At 43.2% G+C, this 18,562-nt stretch overlaps 1 protein-coding gene across 2 annotated transcripts in view; it reads right to left on the reverse strand.

The window, feature by feature from the left end:
- The window catches only part of TSHZ1 (teashirt zinc finger homeobox 1), a 75,636-nt gene that overhangs the window by 21,528 nt on the left and 35,546 nt on the right, over positions 1-18,562 (reverse strand). The window contains exon 1 of one of the 2 annotated variants that reach the window (XM_032603092.1): positions 10,897-11,024. The exons of the other annotated variant lie outside the window; for it this stretch is intronic. Within the exon in view, the coding sequence (XP_032458983.1) occupies positions 10,897-10,957 (61 nt within the window). The 5' untranslated portion in view covers positions 10,958-11,024. Of the gene's footprint in view, positions 1-10,896; positions 11,025-18,562 lie in introns of those variants that run through there. 2 annotated transcript variants of the gene reach the window in all.

Genomic DNA, 18,562 nt, shown 5'->3' on the forward strand with positions numbered 1-18,562 from the left:
ACCCTGGCAAAGCATATTTCAGTAAATATAAGTACTTTATTGCCTTTTAGGTGGGAATTTGTGGGTTTTGTGTAAGGAAAAAAAATACTACATTCATCATCAGACAAGAATTTCAGAGTTATTTCTGCATTTCTAAGTCCTGAAGGCGTCTCATCTTGAGATGAGAGGGGATGAGATGGGGGAGAAGCAGATTTATCCGCTGGATGTTTCATTCCCTACCCCAATATTAAATTTTATGTGGGGAATCTAGTTTAAAAGCTTCACATTTTTGTGTAATAAAAAAGAAATACAATATCGTGTTGCTGTGAGTAGTGACACTTTATGTAGGAAAGAAAACCGTTCTCCTTAGCTATTCTTTGAAATACGACCTACGACGTCATTTAATTTTTGAAAACCCTAAGGTCATGTAACACGCTTTCTCTGTCATTTGTAAGTACATTAACTCCGTGGCCATACGACAGTGAAATTATGATAATGGGCTGCTAAAATGGATCGGGCAGGCACTGCATTTCATGTTAGCTTCAAACAACCATCAGAGCACAGCTCAAATCAAATATGACAGCAGAAAAGCATGGAGTTTACTTTTCTTAAAGTGTTTCTACTTAGTCAAGTACACAAGCATGACGAGTGAAAGGGACCCACCTTGGCGGTGAACTGCAAGAAAATAACCCCACTGAGAGATAAATTTCCCTTAAAAAAGAAAAAAATCCTCCCTTAAAATCACAGATGTCACATGAAGAGGAATGCAGAGGTCAAAGCAGGCTTCTTTCCAAAACATTTCTCTACCACGGGCCAAGATTTGGACAAGTGGGATCACATTCTGCATGGAAAATTGCTCCGTTAAATGAAAAATATTTTAAAACGGAAGCACGTTTAATGTATTCATTTAAACAACCTCCGCCCCTCCCCCCCCCCAAAAAAAAATCCCTTCTTCTTTTAGGGACACTTCTTTGTGAACTCTTCCCAAAAAGTAAGAAAAGAAAGAAGAAATAGGAAGTAGACATGTACTTTGCTGTGTAGGGCACATCTTTGACAAGTATCTCTGGGCCAAAGATGCCGAAAGAGTTCATAACTGGAAATGTTTGCCCCTCCACTTCCAAAAAACAAACAAACTGACTTGTGATGGAAGTTCAGGAACGACACTTTGTAAAACACATTTAAGGATGCATGTCCTGATGAGATGATCCTGATTTATTCCCAACATCTGGCATCTATGGAGTTCCCCTCCTTAGTCACGCTAGCTGGCCTCGAGCTTGGACCAGGTACCGTGGTCCTGATGAGTGTTTAGGACATGCTGCCAGAAGAACCCCACCCACGGTGCAGGCAGTCACCTTGATCTCCGACGAACTGACCAACTACCTATGTATGAGAATGCCAATTCCTTTTAAATAGCCCTTTTCCTTTCTTCTTTTTGCTAGACTTTAAAGAGAAAAAATTCGTCAGTGTAACAGTTCCTGGGAGAACTCTTAAGCATGGGGTTGATGACCACAAAAGCACAGAAACACCATCCGCATGCAAAAGTTAACTGGATGGCAGAGATAATGCTAAGATAATTATTTTGATAGAAGCCAGCGGAAAGCTTCTGTAGTGTATCTTACTATTCCTGTTAACGGTGAACTACCCATTTCAGATAGATGCTATTCACGAACGTATTTACTGGATGACATTTTGTTTTCTATTTCTTTCTGGAAAATGTTGTAATGAAAGCCAGGGCCTTTAAGAGGATAGCTAGCTAGATAAGTTTTACTACATATTTCTGATTACTATAATCCTATAAATGAGTGATAGTATGTAATCTTGTGACACAACATCTCCAGTGTATAAAACAGCATTGCACTTTATAACGAGAAGAAACACAAAGGCTAGTTGGGACTATTCTACGGTCAGTATCAGCTTGGGCTCCTTGCGACTCTGGAGATGACTGACAATGGGATTTAATGGAGTATAACTACAGTAGCCTTGAGCAAAGATACAATTATAGCTGAAAAGCATCTTAGGTTCCTGACTGCTGCTGGCATCATGGTATAAATCAACAATTGCTTCTTCCTTTTTTCTCTGCAGTCCCCTCCCCTCCAAATTCAAAACACAGACTCCTCCAGAATCAAAAACTTGGTAAAAGGTCATTTTGTTTTCCTCAATAGCATAAAAATGGCATAGCTAAATCTGACATGCATACGCAAATCAGCTCAGAGAAACACTGATTTTCCTTCACACTGAATTATTGTAGCTGCATGAATGTTGATACAAACACCACAAGGAACAAAAAGCACACACTCTATGGTTTAATTGCCAAGATGCAAACAAGAAACATAGATGTACTGACTACAGTGAGTGTCTCCTGGCTCCATAACTACAGCAAACCAGGTCCTTAACTCATAAACACCTAAATTCATTTAATCGTATTAAGAGTTCAGGAGGCTAACATTTGCTTGCAAGAAAAAAAGACTTGCCAAATATGCAACACGGTGTCAGGAGAATATATGGATTATTGATAACTTATTTATATTGATATTTAACATAACAAAAAGGTGTATCCCTGTAAGAGGTTAAGAGAGAAGAAAGAAGACTGAAGATTAAAAGCACAGTTACATAAATGGAAATGCAGTAGACCCTGCATTTACAGAACCTTCCAGTGCTCAAAAAGGCGTTGTCAGTCAGTGATAAAAGATGAATCTGATTTTGACACAGACGTAATGTTAGTTTGATAGATTACATTCCTAACAAATGAATTCATGCTCTTAATTTAAAAATAAAAAAAACATATGACCACAAGTAATAGAGATACTCAAAATATTTAATGAACCCGCATACTGAACGGCATGGAGCTTCCCGGAGCACACAGCTTCGTCGTGGAGGCTGGGTAAAAGCACTGGCTTGTCATGAGAAACCTGGCACTTCCTTCCTTCTACAGCAGGTCTGGCTGGGGAGCCTTGCACAAGGGCCATGGCCACCCCGAGGCTTTGTTTTCTCACCTGTGAAAGGGGCAGGGTTGCAGCCGATGACCCTTACAACCCATTCCAACTGGGAAATGTCGTCGGAGTCTCTCGGAGAAGCCAGAAGCGCTACGCAAAGGGCAGTCGATGGACAAGGAGACAGGCATCCGGACGGGACGTGCGGGACCAGCTGTATGGACGCCCCCGGCGCTCGTGATGGAAGAACTTCTGCTCCGCAGAAGGAAGAGGGGGTGGAAGGGCTTCCCGAGGGGACACAACTGAGCTGCCCTGGGAGGTTCAAAAGGATTTCCAAAGCAGAGAAAAGGAGGAAGGATGCCAAGAAGCGGAGAGCACAAGCAGAGGCCGGGGCGGCAGGGAGGGCGGGGCGCGTGGAGCCAGAGGCCGGATGTATGCCTGATTCACATGTACTATAAAGAGAGTAAATACTGCTTTCTCAGGTTCAAAAGGACAAACCAGACAGTACAGCCGGGAGGCAAAAGGACAATCTGGGGCTTCCCTGGTGGCGCAGTGGTTGGGAGTCCGCCTGCCGAGGCGGGGGACACGGGTTCGTGCCCCGGTCCGGGAAGATCCCACATGCCGCGGAGTGGCTGGGCCCGTGAGCCGTGGCCGCTGATCCTGTGCGTCCGGAGCCTGTGCTCCGCAACGGGAGAGGCCACAACAGTGAGAGGCCCACATACCGCAAGAAAAAAAAAAAGGACAATCTGTGCTTACATCTTAAGCCCAGAAGTTACCCTCACTGTGTCTGTAGAGGCCGCAGCCTGTACAGCTCCTACAGCAGTGCTTGGCTTACAGCAGGTACCCAAAAAATATCTGCTGCGTGGATAAAAAAAAAGTATATAAAAAACCATATATTACTGTCTTCCATACGACTCAACATCACGCAGTAAACGTTCTTAACCTTATTCCATCACTTCTGCTCCTTTTTTTTCAACAGTACAAGAGGAAAAATTGTTTCCTAGGGTAGATGGTGACCAGAATCTTCTGGTAAACTTTCAGGGGCCAAATGAATGCTTTCTGAAAAATCAGGGAGGCTTGTTTTATCGCTCTGTTATTCCAGTGTAAGTTTTCTCCAAAAAACAAAAGCCCTGGAAACCCAGTTGTGCATCTCTCAATGGATCAGAAAGGCCACCGTCTCCTCAAGACCATCAGTTTCACCACCGCCCTGTAGTCACAGAGGCACAAGCTACACTCATCCCTCCGGTGGAGAATGTAAGCCCGTCACCCCAGCTCTTCCTTCTCGATACCGAAAACCCTGAGGGTTGGGTTTGAATGATGGCCAAGTCCCATGCAAGCTGTAGCCATTTATTTGCTTGTTTATTACACATTGTGATTAAGTTGATCTGTAAAAATATCCTACGTGGAAATGAACATGCTCCCCTGCGTCAAAACTCCCATTTGACTTCAAATCCCCAAAAGCAAGTCTTTTCATTTCAGCCAGAGACCCTGCAGCATTAAAACAATGCAACAGTTAGACGTGCACTGCGATTTCCCCCTATCGGTCATATTTAAGAAGTGAATACATTCTGTGACTCTGAAATGAGAAGTTATGTTTTCAACAAGGAGAGAAAGAACCAGAAGGCTTGAAGAAAGCCAAGACAGGCTCCCAGCTTTCAGGGAAGTCCGAGGCACACGTCCTGCTGGAAGCTGTTCCATGCTCTCTCTCCAGCTGTGCTGAAGCACTCAGGTGTCCTCACCCCCGGATGTCTCTCTGTGGTTGAGTTTATGGTAGTGGGTGCATGGGTCAGGCCATGTATTAAAGATGCAAGCGTAAGCTGACAAGCGCTCCAACGTTCTTTATAGAATGTCTTTCTGTAGAAAGATGACTGCTGTCCTTCAAAGGAATCACCTGGGAAGCCATAAATTGGTTACAGTGATGTTGTCACTTATCGCAGCATTTTCGGAACTTCTCTTTTGGCAGAATCTGTTAGCAAATCTCTTAAGAAAGAGGGTTTTCTTATTTATGTCCTAGAATATGTTGCGCTCTCTCTCTCCTTTCTCCCTTCATCTTCCTACGTGGCCCCCGTGGCAGGCACTTAGGGTCATCGGCCAAAACTCAGGTTCATCTCTTGCGAGCACACTGGAGACCTGTACTTCTCTGCCTCCACTGGATCAGATGTGGCCAAGGAAACGTGAGCAGAAGTGATATACTGTGTCACTTCCGGGGGAGCCCTTGGAGCCAGGAGGCATGCCACCCACCAGGTCCCGCCACAGCGACCAGCATCCACAGAGCCTCAGTGGAGGCAACACGCGGCACACGTGGAGACGGACACGCAGCTCGGAGTAGGACAGCATCCTCGATCGAGGGGGGCTGTAGCGTCCATCACTTAACCTCAGCGACTCAGCAGGCTCAGGACGCCCAGGAAGGAGCCTCCCTTCCGAGGCTGGCTGAGGACTGAAGTCATGTGAAGTGGGGGGGGTCGGGGGGGGGGGTACATCAGACCCAGACGGAGATTGGAGATTGGCAGCCGAGAGAAAGGACCACAATCCATTTTCCTCTGACATCAGAGGTGATGTAGAGACAGTGAGCACAGTGTAAAACAAAGAGATCCCCTGTAATCAGTCTGCTGTGGGTCCCTTTAAACCTGGGGCTTCCCTGGGCACACGCACATATGATAGCTGTATGTCGGTGCCTGACGCCTGGGCCTTTGATGAACGGGGATTATTTCAGGTCAATGTCCAATGACCGAGCCACAGAGGCAAAGCCCATCAGCACCCACGGAAGCTCCCAGTGAAAAGGCCAGGGTGGTGTCAATCCCTACCCACTGCTGCCTCTGCAAACCCTCATAAACGGGGCTCAACAGCTGGCCTGCGTCTCTCCAGCTCAGGACAGACAGTCTGAACGTTATGCATAACAGCGAGGTCTGAGGAAACAGAGGGAAAAAGAGGACCCCGTCCACAAATGCCGACAAAGATTCTGGCGACACTGCACTTTCCAAAGCCACTGACTGAGCTTCAGCAACTTGGTATCAGGTGACTCACTGCAGGAACACAAGATGACAGGCGGTCTTTGTCTTCTCGGAACTCAAGGGTCGGATGTGAAAAGGACACCCTTAACTCCTCTGAATACAGGACAAAATGCTGTAAGCGCTCTGCTAGAGGTGCAGGCCGGGAAAACGCAAAAGCAAGTGAACTCCTTACCTCGCCTAAGAAGATATAAACAAATGTTTGTTGGTAAAATGAATTCACGCCCTAATGAGAGAAGGCCCAGGGAACACGAGAAGCAGCAGACTGAGAGCCGGGCTGGGACCCAGGAAGAGCCTCCGAGGCCCTCCCGCCCTCATCTGGGCCTCCACCCCTCCGCACACAGGACTCTGCTGAATGGACAGGCTGGTCACCGTCAACAACGCACAGAGCGGGTGTGAGGCCCGAAGTCAGGCCGAGCTCAGGGACATCTTCCGTGCTCAGTAAGTGGCCACGGGGACACCTTTCTGGAAGGCGACTTGGCAACTAAAACTACACAAACTCTTTGACCCCTCAATACCTGACAGGGGAACGTATCCTCTGAAGTGAAAGCATGCGTATGTTTACATATTTATATCCAGCAGCATTGTCCGGGGTGTCCCCAAACCAGCCACGCCCTGAACATCCACCAGCAGGTAAGAGCTGACCCAACGTGGGCAGCCGCACCTTGAAAGGCTAAGGGGAGACTAAGATGTTTCTCTGGAGCAACGATCATGATGGTTTCCAAGTGAGAAATCAAGCGCACGGTAATGGATTCCATCTCTTAGAAAAGGAAAACCCCACGTATAGTGTTTCCACACACACGTACAAGCAAGAGAAAGATGAGGAAGATGGAGCCAGGCCGTTCTCGTTGGTTACTGTGGAGGTAAGAATCATGAATTTCTTTAACCATTTTTATTATGAATGTTAGTTCTTTCTTCGTACACTTTTGTTACTTAAAATAAGCATGTACTGCTTTTAATTTTTTTTTAATAGTAAGTTAAGAACATGTGAATAAACAGTAGCTGACACTAACACCATCAGCATCACCACTGTCATTGTCAGCATTGTCATCGTCGTCATCACCTTGTCACCATCACGATCACCACCATCATCACCACTGTCACTGTCATCACCATCAGGACCACCATCACCATCGCCATCACCACTACCACCCCCATTATCATCTCCATCACCATCACCATCACCATCACGATCTTCACCATCATCACCACTGTCACTGTCATCACCATCAGGACCACCATCACCATCGCCATCACCACTACCACCCCCATTATCATCTCCATCACCATCACCATCACGATCTTCACCATCATCCCCACTGTCAATGTCATCACCATCAGGACCACCATCATCATCACCATCATCGTCACCACCACCATCACCATCACCATCACGATCTTCACCGTCACCACTACCACCCCCATCATCATCTCCATCACCATCATCTGTGAGTGGCTAGCACAGTTCTCCTTCCTGATTCTGACTGTGAGCCCAGGTGAGGAGAGAAATCCCAGCTGATCCTTCAAGACAGTGTTTTTCAAACTGAGAGCTATAACTCATTAGTGGGTCATGGAATCAATCTAGTAGCATTTCTATAATGGACTAGAATGTAGTAGAAAACTTTAGGTATCATCACCTGTGGTAAAAGTACGTATGTTTGTAATATACCAACACATATTTATATATCACCACGGAAAATACATATATCAGGTGAAAGTCACAGTCCTAGGAGAAAAAAAAAATCTTCCTTTTCCCAAAGAAAGAGGGCTTTAGCTTTCCTAATGAGAATGGTAAAGGTAAATCCCTTCTATCTGTAGAGAATATTTATAAAAATATATAATTTTACATAAAATTTATCTAATCGTTACAGCAAGTAATTCCCATGCACACTTACTGAAAGCTACAGTTCTTATGTTACATTTGGGATTTTAAGTCTGTAACAAGTGCCCATGGGTGGCAGACAGAAGCGAGAACACACGGGAGATGCTGTTTCAGTACACAGCACACGTCACTGGGGGAGGGGGTCTGCACAGAGCACCATGGCAGTGCGCACCCTCGTGTGTCCATCCACTCATCCCAGCAAAACCTGGGTGGTGCTCGTGGGGAACACAGAGGAAGGCCCTGTGCCAGCCTCCCCACCGCACCACAAAGTGGCAGACGCCTTGCGCTGCCCTCAAGTTCAAGAGCAGACAGGTCCCAGGAGAAGGCGCTGCCGCACGTGCCCAGCGAATTCCTCTCTCCCTGCGCAACCCATGCCGGCGTGCACTGGCCTCTCCAGGTGTCCCCGTTCATGACGACAGCAGCTGGCCCTTCCCCGGCCCTGTGTGCCAGACCCAGTGCTAAGCACATCGTCTGGCTTCAGTCAATGACTCCTCACAGCCACACGTGATTTGCAGAGACAAAGAAAATATAAAGATCTGACTACGGGCTGGAGGTGCTCGGACATTATGCCTCCACAGGGACCCCAAATCAGACAGAAACCGCCCAGACTCAAAAGCAAAGACTTTCACTACTTTATCTCCAGATGTCAGCCTTTTGCTCCCGCTAACACAAAGCTTCTTAAGCAACTTGAGAGCAAGTTCTTAAAAAATGAACAATTTCCTAGATTAGTAACTCACTAAATATCCTCAATCAATAACCCTTAAAAACATTTTTTTCCTAGAACACACTTGCTCTTAGGAATATGTTAAACTCTCACTTCCTGGGCTTTGTCCTAGTCAAGATTCTGGAACGTCGACTGAACTGTGTCTCTTTTTGGCACATCATGAGAAGACGCATGGTTTAGAACAGCAATAAAAAGGACCCATCCCTTAAAAAGAGTTGAGCAGCTTCTATTTACGTTAAGGGTTTTGGTAAATGGTTCAAATGAATCACTGCAAAACAGAAGAAATCACATGCTCTTTGGGGTCTTGAGTGATCCTTCAAGGCAGAAGGTTAGTTCATTAATGATCTCTCAACTGAAGATCAATTTCATCAAGCTCTTTAACTGTCTTAAGTCGGCAACGCACAGTGGCTTGGATTCTCCCATCAGCAATGCAGATAGAACAGGGTGTTGCATATACATCTCTGAGGCAGTAAATATACATCACCATTATTTTCTGATAAATAGGCAATAAAATCAAGTTATCTAGATATTTTAAAAGAATAGCATTTCCCCATAAGTCTGTCATAAGTAAATTACTTCATCTGAAATGCCACAGCTTAAAGATAAAAGTCTTAGTTGCAAGCATTAAAAAAGCCTCCACTGACCTCACTAGCTGTGTTTATATGTAGGCAAGGGGTGGGTAAAATGCACAATATTTCTGTATTTCTGTACCTACATTACATGTGTTGCTTTAGAAATTATCCAAAGGTCCCATATTGCATATGATCGTGGAAATTACTAAAAACGCTAAAAAATTCAAACAGAATAACATTTAGAGAAGAAATGAAATTTTTCTCACAATTCTCCCACCTAATTCATAAATCGCTAAAACATGATTACATGGTGACGTTTCTAGAAGATTCCAGTGAACTGTCCTCAAGTTGTCAGTTCTGGCTTTCATCCTAGTCACTAATTCACACATAGAGATCAAGAAATCTCTCCCCTCCCCATCTTGTGGTATTTTTAAAAAGGAGAAAGTCGAAACTATCCCGTAAAGGCAATGATAATATTATAGCTTACTTTAACACCAGGGAAAGTTGACTCAACGAGGGATCTCGAATCACCAACGCACACGTGACCTACCATAGGTCACGTGGTTTAGACACTTCTGTGACCCACCTCGTCTGCTGTGACTAGACCTGCAACACTGTGATCAGCCTGAGTTCTGGTCTCTAAAGACTCAGTGTGAACTATAAACAGCCACCCTGCGACCAGAAGCAACTTTGTTTTGCATTTATGTTAAAAACAGAACTTAAAGGCTTCCCTGGTGGCGCAGTGGTTGAGAATCTGCCTGCCAACGCAGGGGACACGGGTTTGAGCCCTGGTTTGGGAAGATCCCACATGCCGCGGAGCAACTAGGCCCGTGAGCCACAACTACTGAGCCTGCGCGTCTGGAGCCTGTGCTCCGCAACAAGAGAGGCTGCGACAGTGAGAGGCCCGCGCACCGCAATGAAGAGTGGCCCCCGCTCGCTGCAACTAGTGAAAGCCCTCACACAGAAACGAAGACCCAACACACCCAAAAGTAAATAAATAAATAAATTTTAAAAAAAAACAGAACTTAATCGATAAAGTAATGATACAATGGCTATCGATGATAAGAAAGACTACTTCGGAAAATGAATTCCTCTTAAAGAAATCATACTTCCTTAATGATTGCATAGTCATAGTAATAACAGGTCATTTTTGAAGAATTGCTTTTATTTAAACTTAGAGATAACAGTTTCCACTGAAATACACTTAGTTGCCTATTTAAAGCTACTTGAGCATCTTTATGCACTGAAGTGTTATTGTTCATGCCTTGGCCAATATCCCTATGAAAACAGCTTCCAAATTAAATTCCTAACGAATTAAGTTAATAATTCACCTTTATTAAGTAACTTAACTTCTTTAGTGAACAATAAACAGTTATTATGACATCTGTCCAGGACATAAGTACACGTTATTTTTCTTCTCTGTTCATTCTCCTCCCTGGCACAAGACGCAGAACATTCACCCAAAAAGGTGGTCTACTTGTGGTCTCCTGTTTTTGTAACTGCAGCATCACTGCACCAATTCCATTGTGTTTAGTAGAAATCAGACAATTCACGTGGCTATTCCTAATGAAAAGTCATTTCTTTGAAATATTATAAACTGGATTTTACACAGGTTCAAAAAAATACGAGTAGCGTTTTCCTAATATTATTTTTAGATACTGCTATCATACATCAAATCAAAAATGGTTACATTCTAAGAAGTAACAATGGGCTTATATTGTATCCCTAGCTATGGCAGGAAAAAAAAATAAAAGATCGGTTAAAATATAAAAGTTATGTGTACGTGTAAAGAGCAAGTTACCTGCATTTAGCGTATTTGTCTCCTGTTGAGTTAAATGTACACTGTGGTCAAGTTCGCACATTAAGCCACATCTCCCACAGTCCAAGCAGGCAGTACAAGCAGCACCCCACCTCCACCGAGTGTGAAAATGAAGAACGGGGCGGGGACGGGGGTTGAACAGGCAGACGTGAGTGCAACCAGACCTACATATGTTGAAACAAAACAGTGGCGTTATCCTCTCCAAACACAGCATCAGAGAAAGCATCTCAGATGCAAGAGGAGGAAGAAAGAAAACATACGTATCAGAAGAACAGAACCAAACAGTTCCCAGCCAATTCGACTTTAAAAAAAAAAAAAAAAAATATACACACACACACACACACACACACATACACACGCATTACAACAGATGCAGAAAGTAGGCTTAACTAATGGGAAATTATACGTAAAAATGTTTCCCCAAAATACATGAAGAATTTACACTCTCAACGATTTAAAGGCCAATGGTGAATAAAACTACAACTCTTTAGAACCCAAGGGGAGAGTCATTTGGAGAGGCTGTTTTCTGGATAGTTGAAGCTTTACCCGTTTAAACAGAATTTTATAGAAATGCCTAGACACTGGAAAATCTGTGTCAAATGTACATACTTTTGCATTATTTAAAGCATATGGTACACAATTAAAATTTTCCTGGCAACTAGAAATGAAAACTGCAAACCATCAGTAACAACCACAAAGGGTTGTAAGGCACTATATTCCATTTCTAATCAATGGCCTACCATGCTGTGTTTTCATGTTTTTTACTCTTTTACTATAGCTTTTCTCCTTTATGCTCCCTGACCATTAGGTCTTTGCTATCACTTCTCACTGCCATCTAAGGTGCCCTTTCCCTACTTCCAATTTGCTACTTTTAATTTGCAGTACCCTAGAACAGATATTCATGAATATCACAGCTACGTGTAACAGAAAAATAAAATGTAAACAGTGAGTGAGGACCTGAAGATATAGTCTATGAATAAATATGTGATTCGGTGCAGGGACTTTTGAGGCCCAATATCCTTCTATCCTTGCTTATTCTTAGCTCTGTTCCAGAAAAATAAAGATGGTAATTAATTGGTTTCCAGATAGGTGAGGCTTTACTGTGTTTCAAAAAAGATATACACATTTTAAGGAATGTCTCAAAGCTTTATTTACGTACATGTGATCGAATTAAATTCTCCTTGAGTCCCTTATAAAGCAGTAAGCATTCCCTTTTCACAGGTGGAGGTGAGGCAGGGTGGTGGGAAGGGACCCAAAACATATTATAAAAGCAAACACAAGAATGTCAACTCCAAATTACACTGTATCCATATAACACAGTAAGATTTAATTTCCACCTTTAAAACCGAATAGAATGAAAAAAGGAAAATTATTTTACATCAGGTTAAAGATGACCATGAGAAACTACCCCAAAGAGGTAAATACTACAATAGATGTTACCCCAGACCCAGGCCCAGAGGCTAAAGGCTATCTAGATTAGTCAACAGGACTTAGGAATGGGCAACGAAAAATCGACACGACAGATACAAACCCATAAAACACACACAAATACAAACCCATGTGGTTTTGTAAGTTTTTAAAGATTTATTCACTGTCACCAAATAACACAGAAAAAACTGGTAAGTCTATTATAAAGTGGCACATTTGCACAATAACTGCCAAAGGCCATCCCTGAAACTAAAGACTATGGGTAAATTAAGAAGATTTCACTATTAACACACTTTAAAAAAATCAGATCCTCTCCCTCACTTCCTAAACCCCCTCTCTAGTGGGCGGGCTTTGTATTCAAATATAGCCTTTCTCACTGTTTCACCATGCCTACGCCCCTTTTCCTGTCAATTCCCTCTGAAAAGACTTCACTCTTGGAACCACCAGCGTGCACAGACTGGAGGATGGTTTCCTCTGGTCCCTGTAATTTGCTGACTCTCCACCGGCCCTGGGAAATCTCTGCTCCCCACCTCCGACCAGCACTCTTCCTGTGCTGTCCCTGTGCCGGCTGTTCTTAATCCTCGATGATTTTTGCCGAAGACGCTTTAAGCATCATTCTCAGCTGATATTTGATTTTTTTTTTAATCAAAAAAATTCACCATTGATTCACCCATGTTGAAGAGCTACAGTGTTTTTTTCAAAACAAAAAAAGCCACATGAGAAGGTAGTAATAAAAAAGTACTCAAAGCTAGGTTGTAACTACTGTATGTAAAGGTCAGCAATAGCATCTGCTAATATAAAAACTCATTAGAAAGATATCAAAAGTCAACAGCATTTCGATGCACCAATAGTAACCAGTTAAAATATAACAGAAAAGTAACTCCATTCAGAACAGCAATAACCAATAAGTAAATGAATAACCTAGGAGATAACATACATAAACAATGTGAAGGACCTATGTGAAAAAAATCACAAAACTTTATAGAAGCAAATAAGACTTGAATAAATTCGAACCATACCATTCTTATTTTTAGAATGGGAGAATTTTACTGTTAAAAAGAAGCTGAGAATTCTTGAATTAATTTATTATTTTAATATCATTCCAGTCAAACAACCTGAAGTAATATTTTTTAAGCCCATGAAAATGGCTCTAAAGTTCATCTAACACAGAAGAATAGAAAAAATACTCTTGGAAAAAAGAAGAGTAATGGAGATGGATAGAGAGCTATGGATAGATTATTTTTAAATGTATTATATAGCCACAGTAATTAGAATGGGGACTATAGGTCAGGAATAGACAGATTTCGCATGGAAATTAAAGAGGAAGTTGAGAGTCAGTCCCAATGAGGTATAAGAAGTGAGTGTACGATGAAGGAACATTTAGAACACGATGCAGAAAGGACAGATTTGCCAACAGATGGAGCTGGGAAAATGGCTATTTGGAAAAAAAATAAAGTTAGATGCCCACCTTACACCATACGCCAAAATTAATTTCAGATATACCAAATATTCAAAATTTTTTAAATGAACCCATAAAAATGCGAGAAGAAAATAAAACAATATTTACGTAATCTTGAGGGTTGGAAGGCGCCTCTTAAACATTACTTCAAAGCCAAAAACTATGCAGGAAAGGACCAATTAAACTATACAAAAACAACCCAGTACATCAAAAAATGCCATAACCCAGAGAAATATACCCTGCTGAGGGGTACTGGGAATGAGTACAACCTTTCCAGAAGGCCAGCTGGCAGTGTATGTACCCAAATAATTCAAAACAGCCAAACCCTTGGCCTGGTAATTCGACTTCCAGGAATTTATCAAGGAACTGATAAGGCTATGGCAAAGATATACATACAAAGCAATTAATGACACAGTTGTTTATAACTGTGGAACTGAGAAAGTACTGAATTTCCAACAATGGTTGATTTCTCAAAGAAACTGTGCAGATCAACAAAATGGGATACAATGCAGGTACTTAAGATGACAAAGCAGGTCTATATTGACAAGGGAAATGCCACGTGCAAAAAAACAAGCGATAAAAGAAAATATGTAGGAAGAAACCACCCTGGAAAAAATACATGTATAATATGTATATGTATATATTTGCAGAGGAAAAGATCCAGAAAAGATATCAACTTTGGGTATTTCTATACGATAAGATTGCAAATAAGCTTCATTTATTTTTAAATTTCTTTTTCTATGTTCGAGTTTTTCTAAAATAAATATGCATCACCGGCAGAGTCTTACAAGGTAACAGAAGAGGGCAAAAACATCATAAACTATTTTTTTTAACATCAAACCAAAGGAAATCATCTGCTACTACAGAAACACTAGAAAGAGGAGTTAACATCCTTGTTAGAGCTTTTCCATATTAGTAAGAAAATAAACGAACAAAGCAAAAGAATGAGCAAACAACATGGGCAAAATAATTCAAAAAGGAAGAGAGACATTTAACATGGAAGAATATTCACCCTCACCTGGAACACAAGAAATGCAAACTAGAACAAAGTGATACTAGATACTACTTTACAGCTACTAAATTGTCAAAGATTACAGAGTTAAAAATACCCGCATTGACAACGGCTCAGGGTATGAATATTCCCATGCACTCTAAATGGAAACAAAGATCCATTGAGTCATTCTGAGGAGAGCTTTGCAATAGGTACCAATGGTTCACTAAGCAAGGCCAAGTCAAAAAAAATAAAATGACGTAAAGAAATCATCATGAAAATGTATAAAATAACATGTAAAAAGCTATTTACCATTAATGAGTGAAAAAGTAAACTGATAAATACTACCGTCACCCCACTTTTGTTTAAAAAAATATATGTGGAAGCAAAAAAATATCCTGGAGGCCCTCAGGTAAGAATGTTCACAGTACCCACAACTGGGTAGGTAGTCACGAAGGATGCTTTTGGGTTTGTCTGCTGACCTATATTTTCCAAATTATCCATATAACATGAACACTTCCACAAAGAGGAAGAACTATTTGGTAATGTGGGAGTTACTTCCCCATAATTTTCCCTCAAACTAAAAACATAAAAATATGGCTTCTTCACCAATGGACTTTACCAGTAAACAGAAGAAAACATAGACCGATGGTAAAAGCAAGGTAATATAAAGACCACAACAATGCCAGGGTCTGGTCCAAAGAACTTGCAGCAGCTAGATTAACTGTCACGCCCTCATTGCAGAAGTGCTTCACCTGCAAACGTGCCAGGACTGGGGCACCTTCAAGAGATAAGACGGTTGGGAAGTCCGACACCTGTCCCATCAGCTGCAGGACCTGTCTGGGGTCAGGCCTCTCTCAATGCCCTGAAGGAACCCCACTGAGGACTTCCCACTTCCCTCCCATCCCTAAATGCCATGATCCCAGCATCACTGATAATGCTGAGTTACCTGTTCAGTGATTTGTTCAGAAAGCATCTCTGATATAAGGATGTTAAGCCCTCTTAGGAATGTACTCCCTAGCCATGAGCTAAGCCTGGACCCCTAAGGTGACAAAGGCTTCTAAGGAGACACAAGTGCTCTGTGGGCCCTTCCCAGTGGCAACGTTCCTCCAGGAAGGAGGGAATCTTGGCAGAAGGGTTGGTAGGAGTGAAGGGCTGGCTGGTTTGTCTGCCCAGTTATCCACTGGCCAAGCGGGGTCCAGCTTGTGTCGGGCACCACCCAGGGCCGTGGAGGGCAGAGGCAAGGCAGCCGTCAGCCTGGCAACTTACGTGGACACAGCGCAACACGGCAGAGGTCGGGAGCAGAGTGGACACTGGCCACCGCGTTGGAAGGAAAGACCCCTCGAGTGGCAGGAACTCAGTGCTGAGAAGTTCTTCCAGGCGTGGGCTGGCGTGCAGCCCTCGGGAATGGAGCTGCAGAAACCAGGTCTGGAGCTCACTGCTGACGGGTGGAGTGCAAGGCAGAGCCCAGTACAGAACAGAATCTGCTTCTCACCCCGCCCCTGCCTCGCAGAGAGGGGCCTGGGCAGGACCCAGTCATGTCCCAAGGACTGCCCCCAACAGGGATGTGGAAAGGACCCTGGGGCCCTTAACCTTTGCTAGGACTGTGTGTTCCCAGGGCCACCATGGGACGGTGCTGGGGGAGGGACAGCTGAACGGCTTGCCTAGCATTAAGTGCTGGTGACCAAGAAAACGGGGGTCCCTGCAGAGACACTGCAAAGATGGCACAACCAGGACCGGGAGACCCAGGAGACCCGAAGGCAGGCGCCAAAAAGCCCTGAGCTTTCGCCCTTAAAGAGGCCACAAGAGGAGAAACAGGGCAGGCAGAAGAGCCAGTGGAGGCCGCGGGGGCTCCCTGCTCAGCGGCCCTGTCTGTCCCCACGGCTGGGCGCACTGCCTACAAGCAGATGACAGCCACTGGCCTTCACACCAGACCTTCCTCTCCCGCTCATTCAAGAAGCTGCGGGCACGGGGCCGGTCCCCTCCCCCCTGGGAAGCATGGACACACTCTCCAAAAGAAAAAAGGTTTGTCCCCAAGACCCTGGTTTATGACTCCCTGCTTCTTACACCGGATTTCTCAATCCTGGTTTCTGCTGCTATTTCTGAACGACTTGCAAAGACATTCTCGGCTTGGTCACACATAACGCAGCAAGGAATGCAGAACCTCTAGAACGAAGCTAAATGATCAAAGCTGTCCAGCTTTGCAAAGCTGGACACACACTAGACAAGCGTATGATCGTATTACTTACAGGAAAATATAATTAGGCAAGTAAATATATATGTATATACCTATGTCATATTTAATTGAAACATTAGCTTCCTATAGAATATGTACAAAGTGGATTCCAAATGAGAAAAAAATATTTTTTTAGAATTTATCGTTTCTATTTTCTTTGACTTCAAAGCCCCCATCCACACGGGCCAATTAACTGTCAATTGTATTGACAAACCTATGTTTATATTTTCAGTTTCCACTTTTCTGAGGGCATCATTCATCTATCTCATGGTAATAAATAACCCCTTGGATGACATATGATGATAAGGGAGTATCGAAATAATCCCAAATTAATGCCTGAAATACACACATATTTTATAGGTGAGCATAAAAGAGATAAGTGGGCTAGAATCTACTACTTTGTACACTGACCTAGGGATGAATACACTTCTATTACATTCCACATGCAACTTCACCGTGTATTCCTGCAGGAAAAAAAGCGTTCATTAAAAGCCAGCGGAATTATTAAGTTGGACCCTAGTAAGAATTTTACACTTGAACTAGAATGCAATTATTGAGGCCGCTGATATTCTGACGAGCTACAATGCTGACGCTGCCTGCAAGCATGACGAAGATCGTGCCTGTCCAGGAGATGCAGATTTTTCAGTATTCAAAAAGTTTTTGTAACATATTTTTCTTATACATCCTCACAAATGTTCTAGATGGTTTCTATTATTCCAAATTCCCTCCAAAAAAAAATGTATTTGCCTACTGCCCTTATCTTTATATTTTAGAAAACAGTGTTTCGTTTTTCTGGTTTTTAAATGCAATCGGGAACCAAGGATTTACTTTCACTTTGCCTGCACTATGGCTCTGAATAAATAAAATCTGTAGTTATTACCCTTTTCCGTTAAAATGAACAGGAAGTAAGGAAACAGTGATATCTAAACATTTCAAATGAGCACAGCAACAAGTACATTTAATGATAAAGCCACTGATGATAATTTTTACACTTCGAAAGACGGACAGAGCTGTGTTTCACTGCTCTCTGTTGTGTGCGGCTACCCTTCTGTTTCTCCAGTTAGACTAAATACAGAGAATATCAGTAAACTGGCAAAAATGGCGGCACCCCTATCTCAGAAAAGTGCTTTTTACTGCAAAAGCCTTAAAAAGGCAGGCGCCCGTTCTCACAAACACAATGAGGGGAAAAGATGTTTTCCAAAATGAAATTTCAGGGGATGATTCTTTTCAAAGTAAGGTAACTCTAGGGGTGAGGCAATTCTGCAACTGAATCTAACATCTGTTTTAAGTCACAAAGGCCATTCGATTTTGTGGGTTGTACAATTTGCTATTTAACCAACTTTCTACAAAAGTGTGGTGAAATGGCAGCTTTTAAGCCAAGGGCACAGCCACTTCGCTGGCTCGAAGGGAAGGCCCGGGGGCCTCCAGGAAGGAGAGGCCAGCGACAGGCTGCACTGCCCCCAAAGTTGGGGCAGACGTGACTCCGAGGCTCTGGGCTCAGGTAACGTGCACCGTGTGGCAGGTTCCTGGCACC

Source organism: Phocoena sinus, chromosome 14, assembly GCF_008692025.1.
Source record: "Phocoena sinus isolate mPhoSin1 chromosome 14, mPhoSin1.pri, whole genome shotgun sequence".
Taxonomy (NCBI): Eukaryota; Metazoa; Chordata; class Mammalia; order Artiodactyla; family Phocoenidae; genus Phocoena; species Phocoena sinus.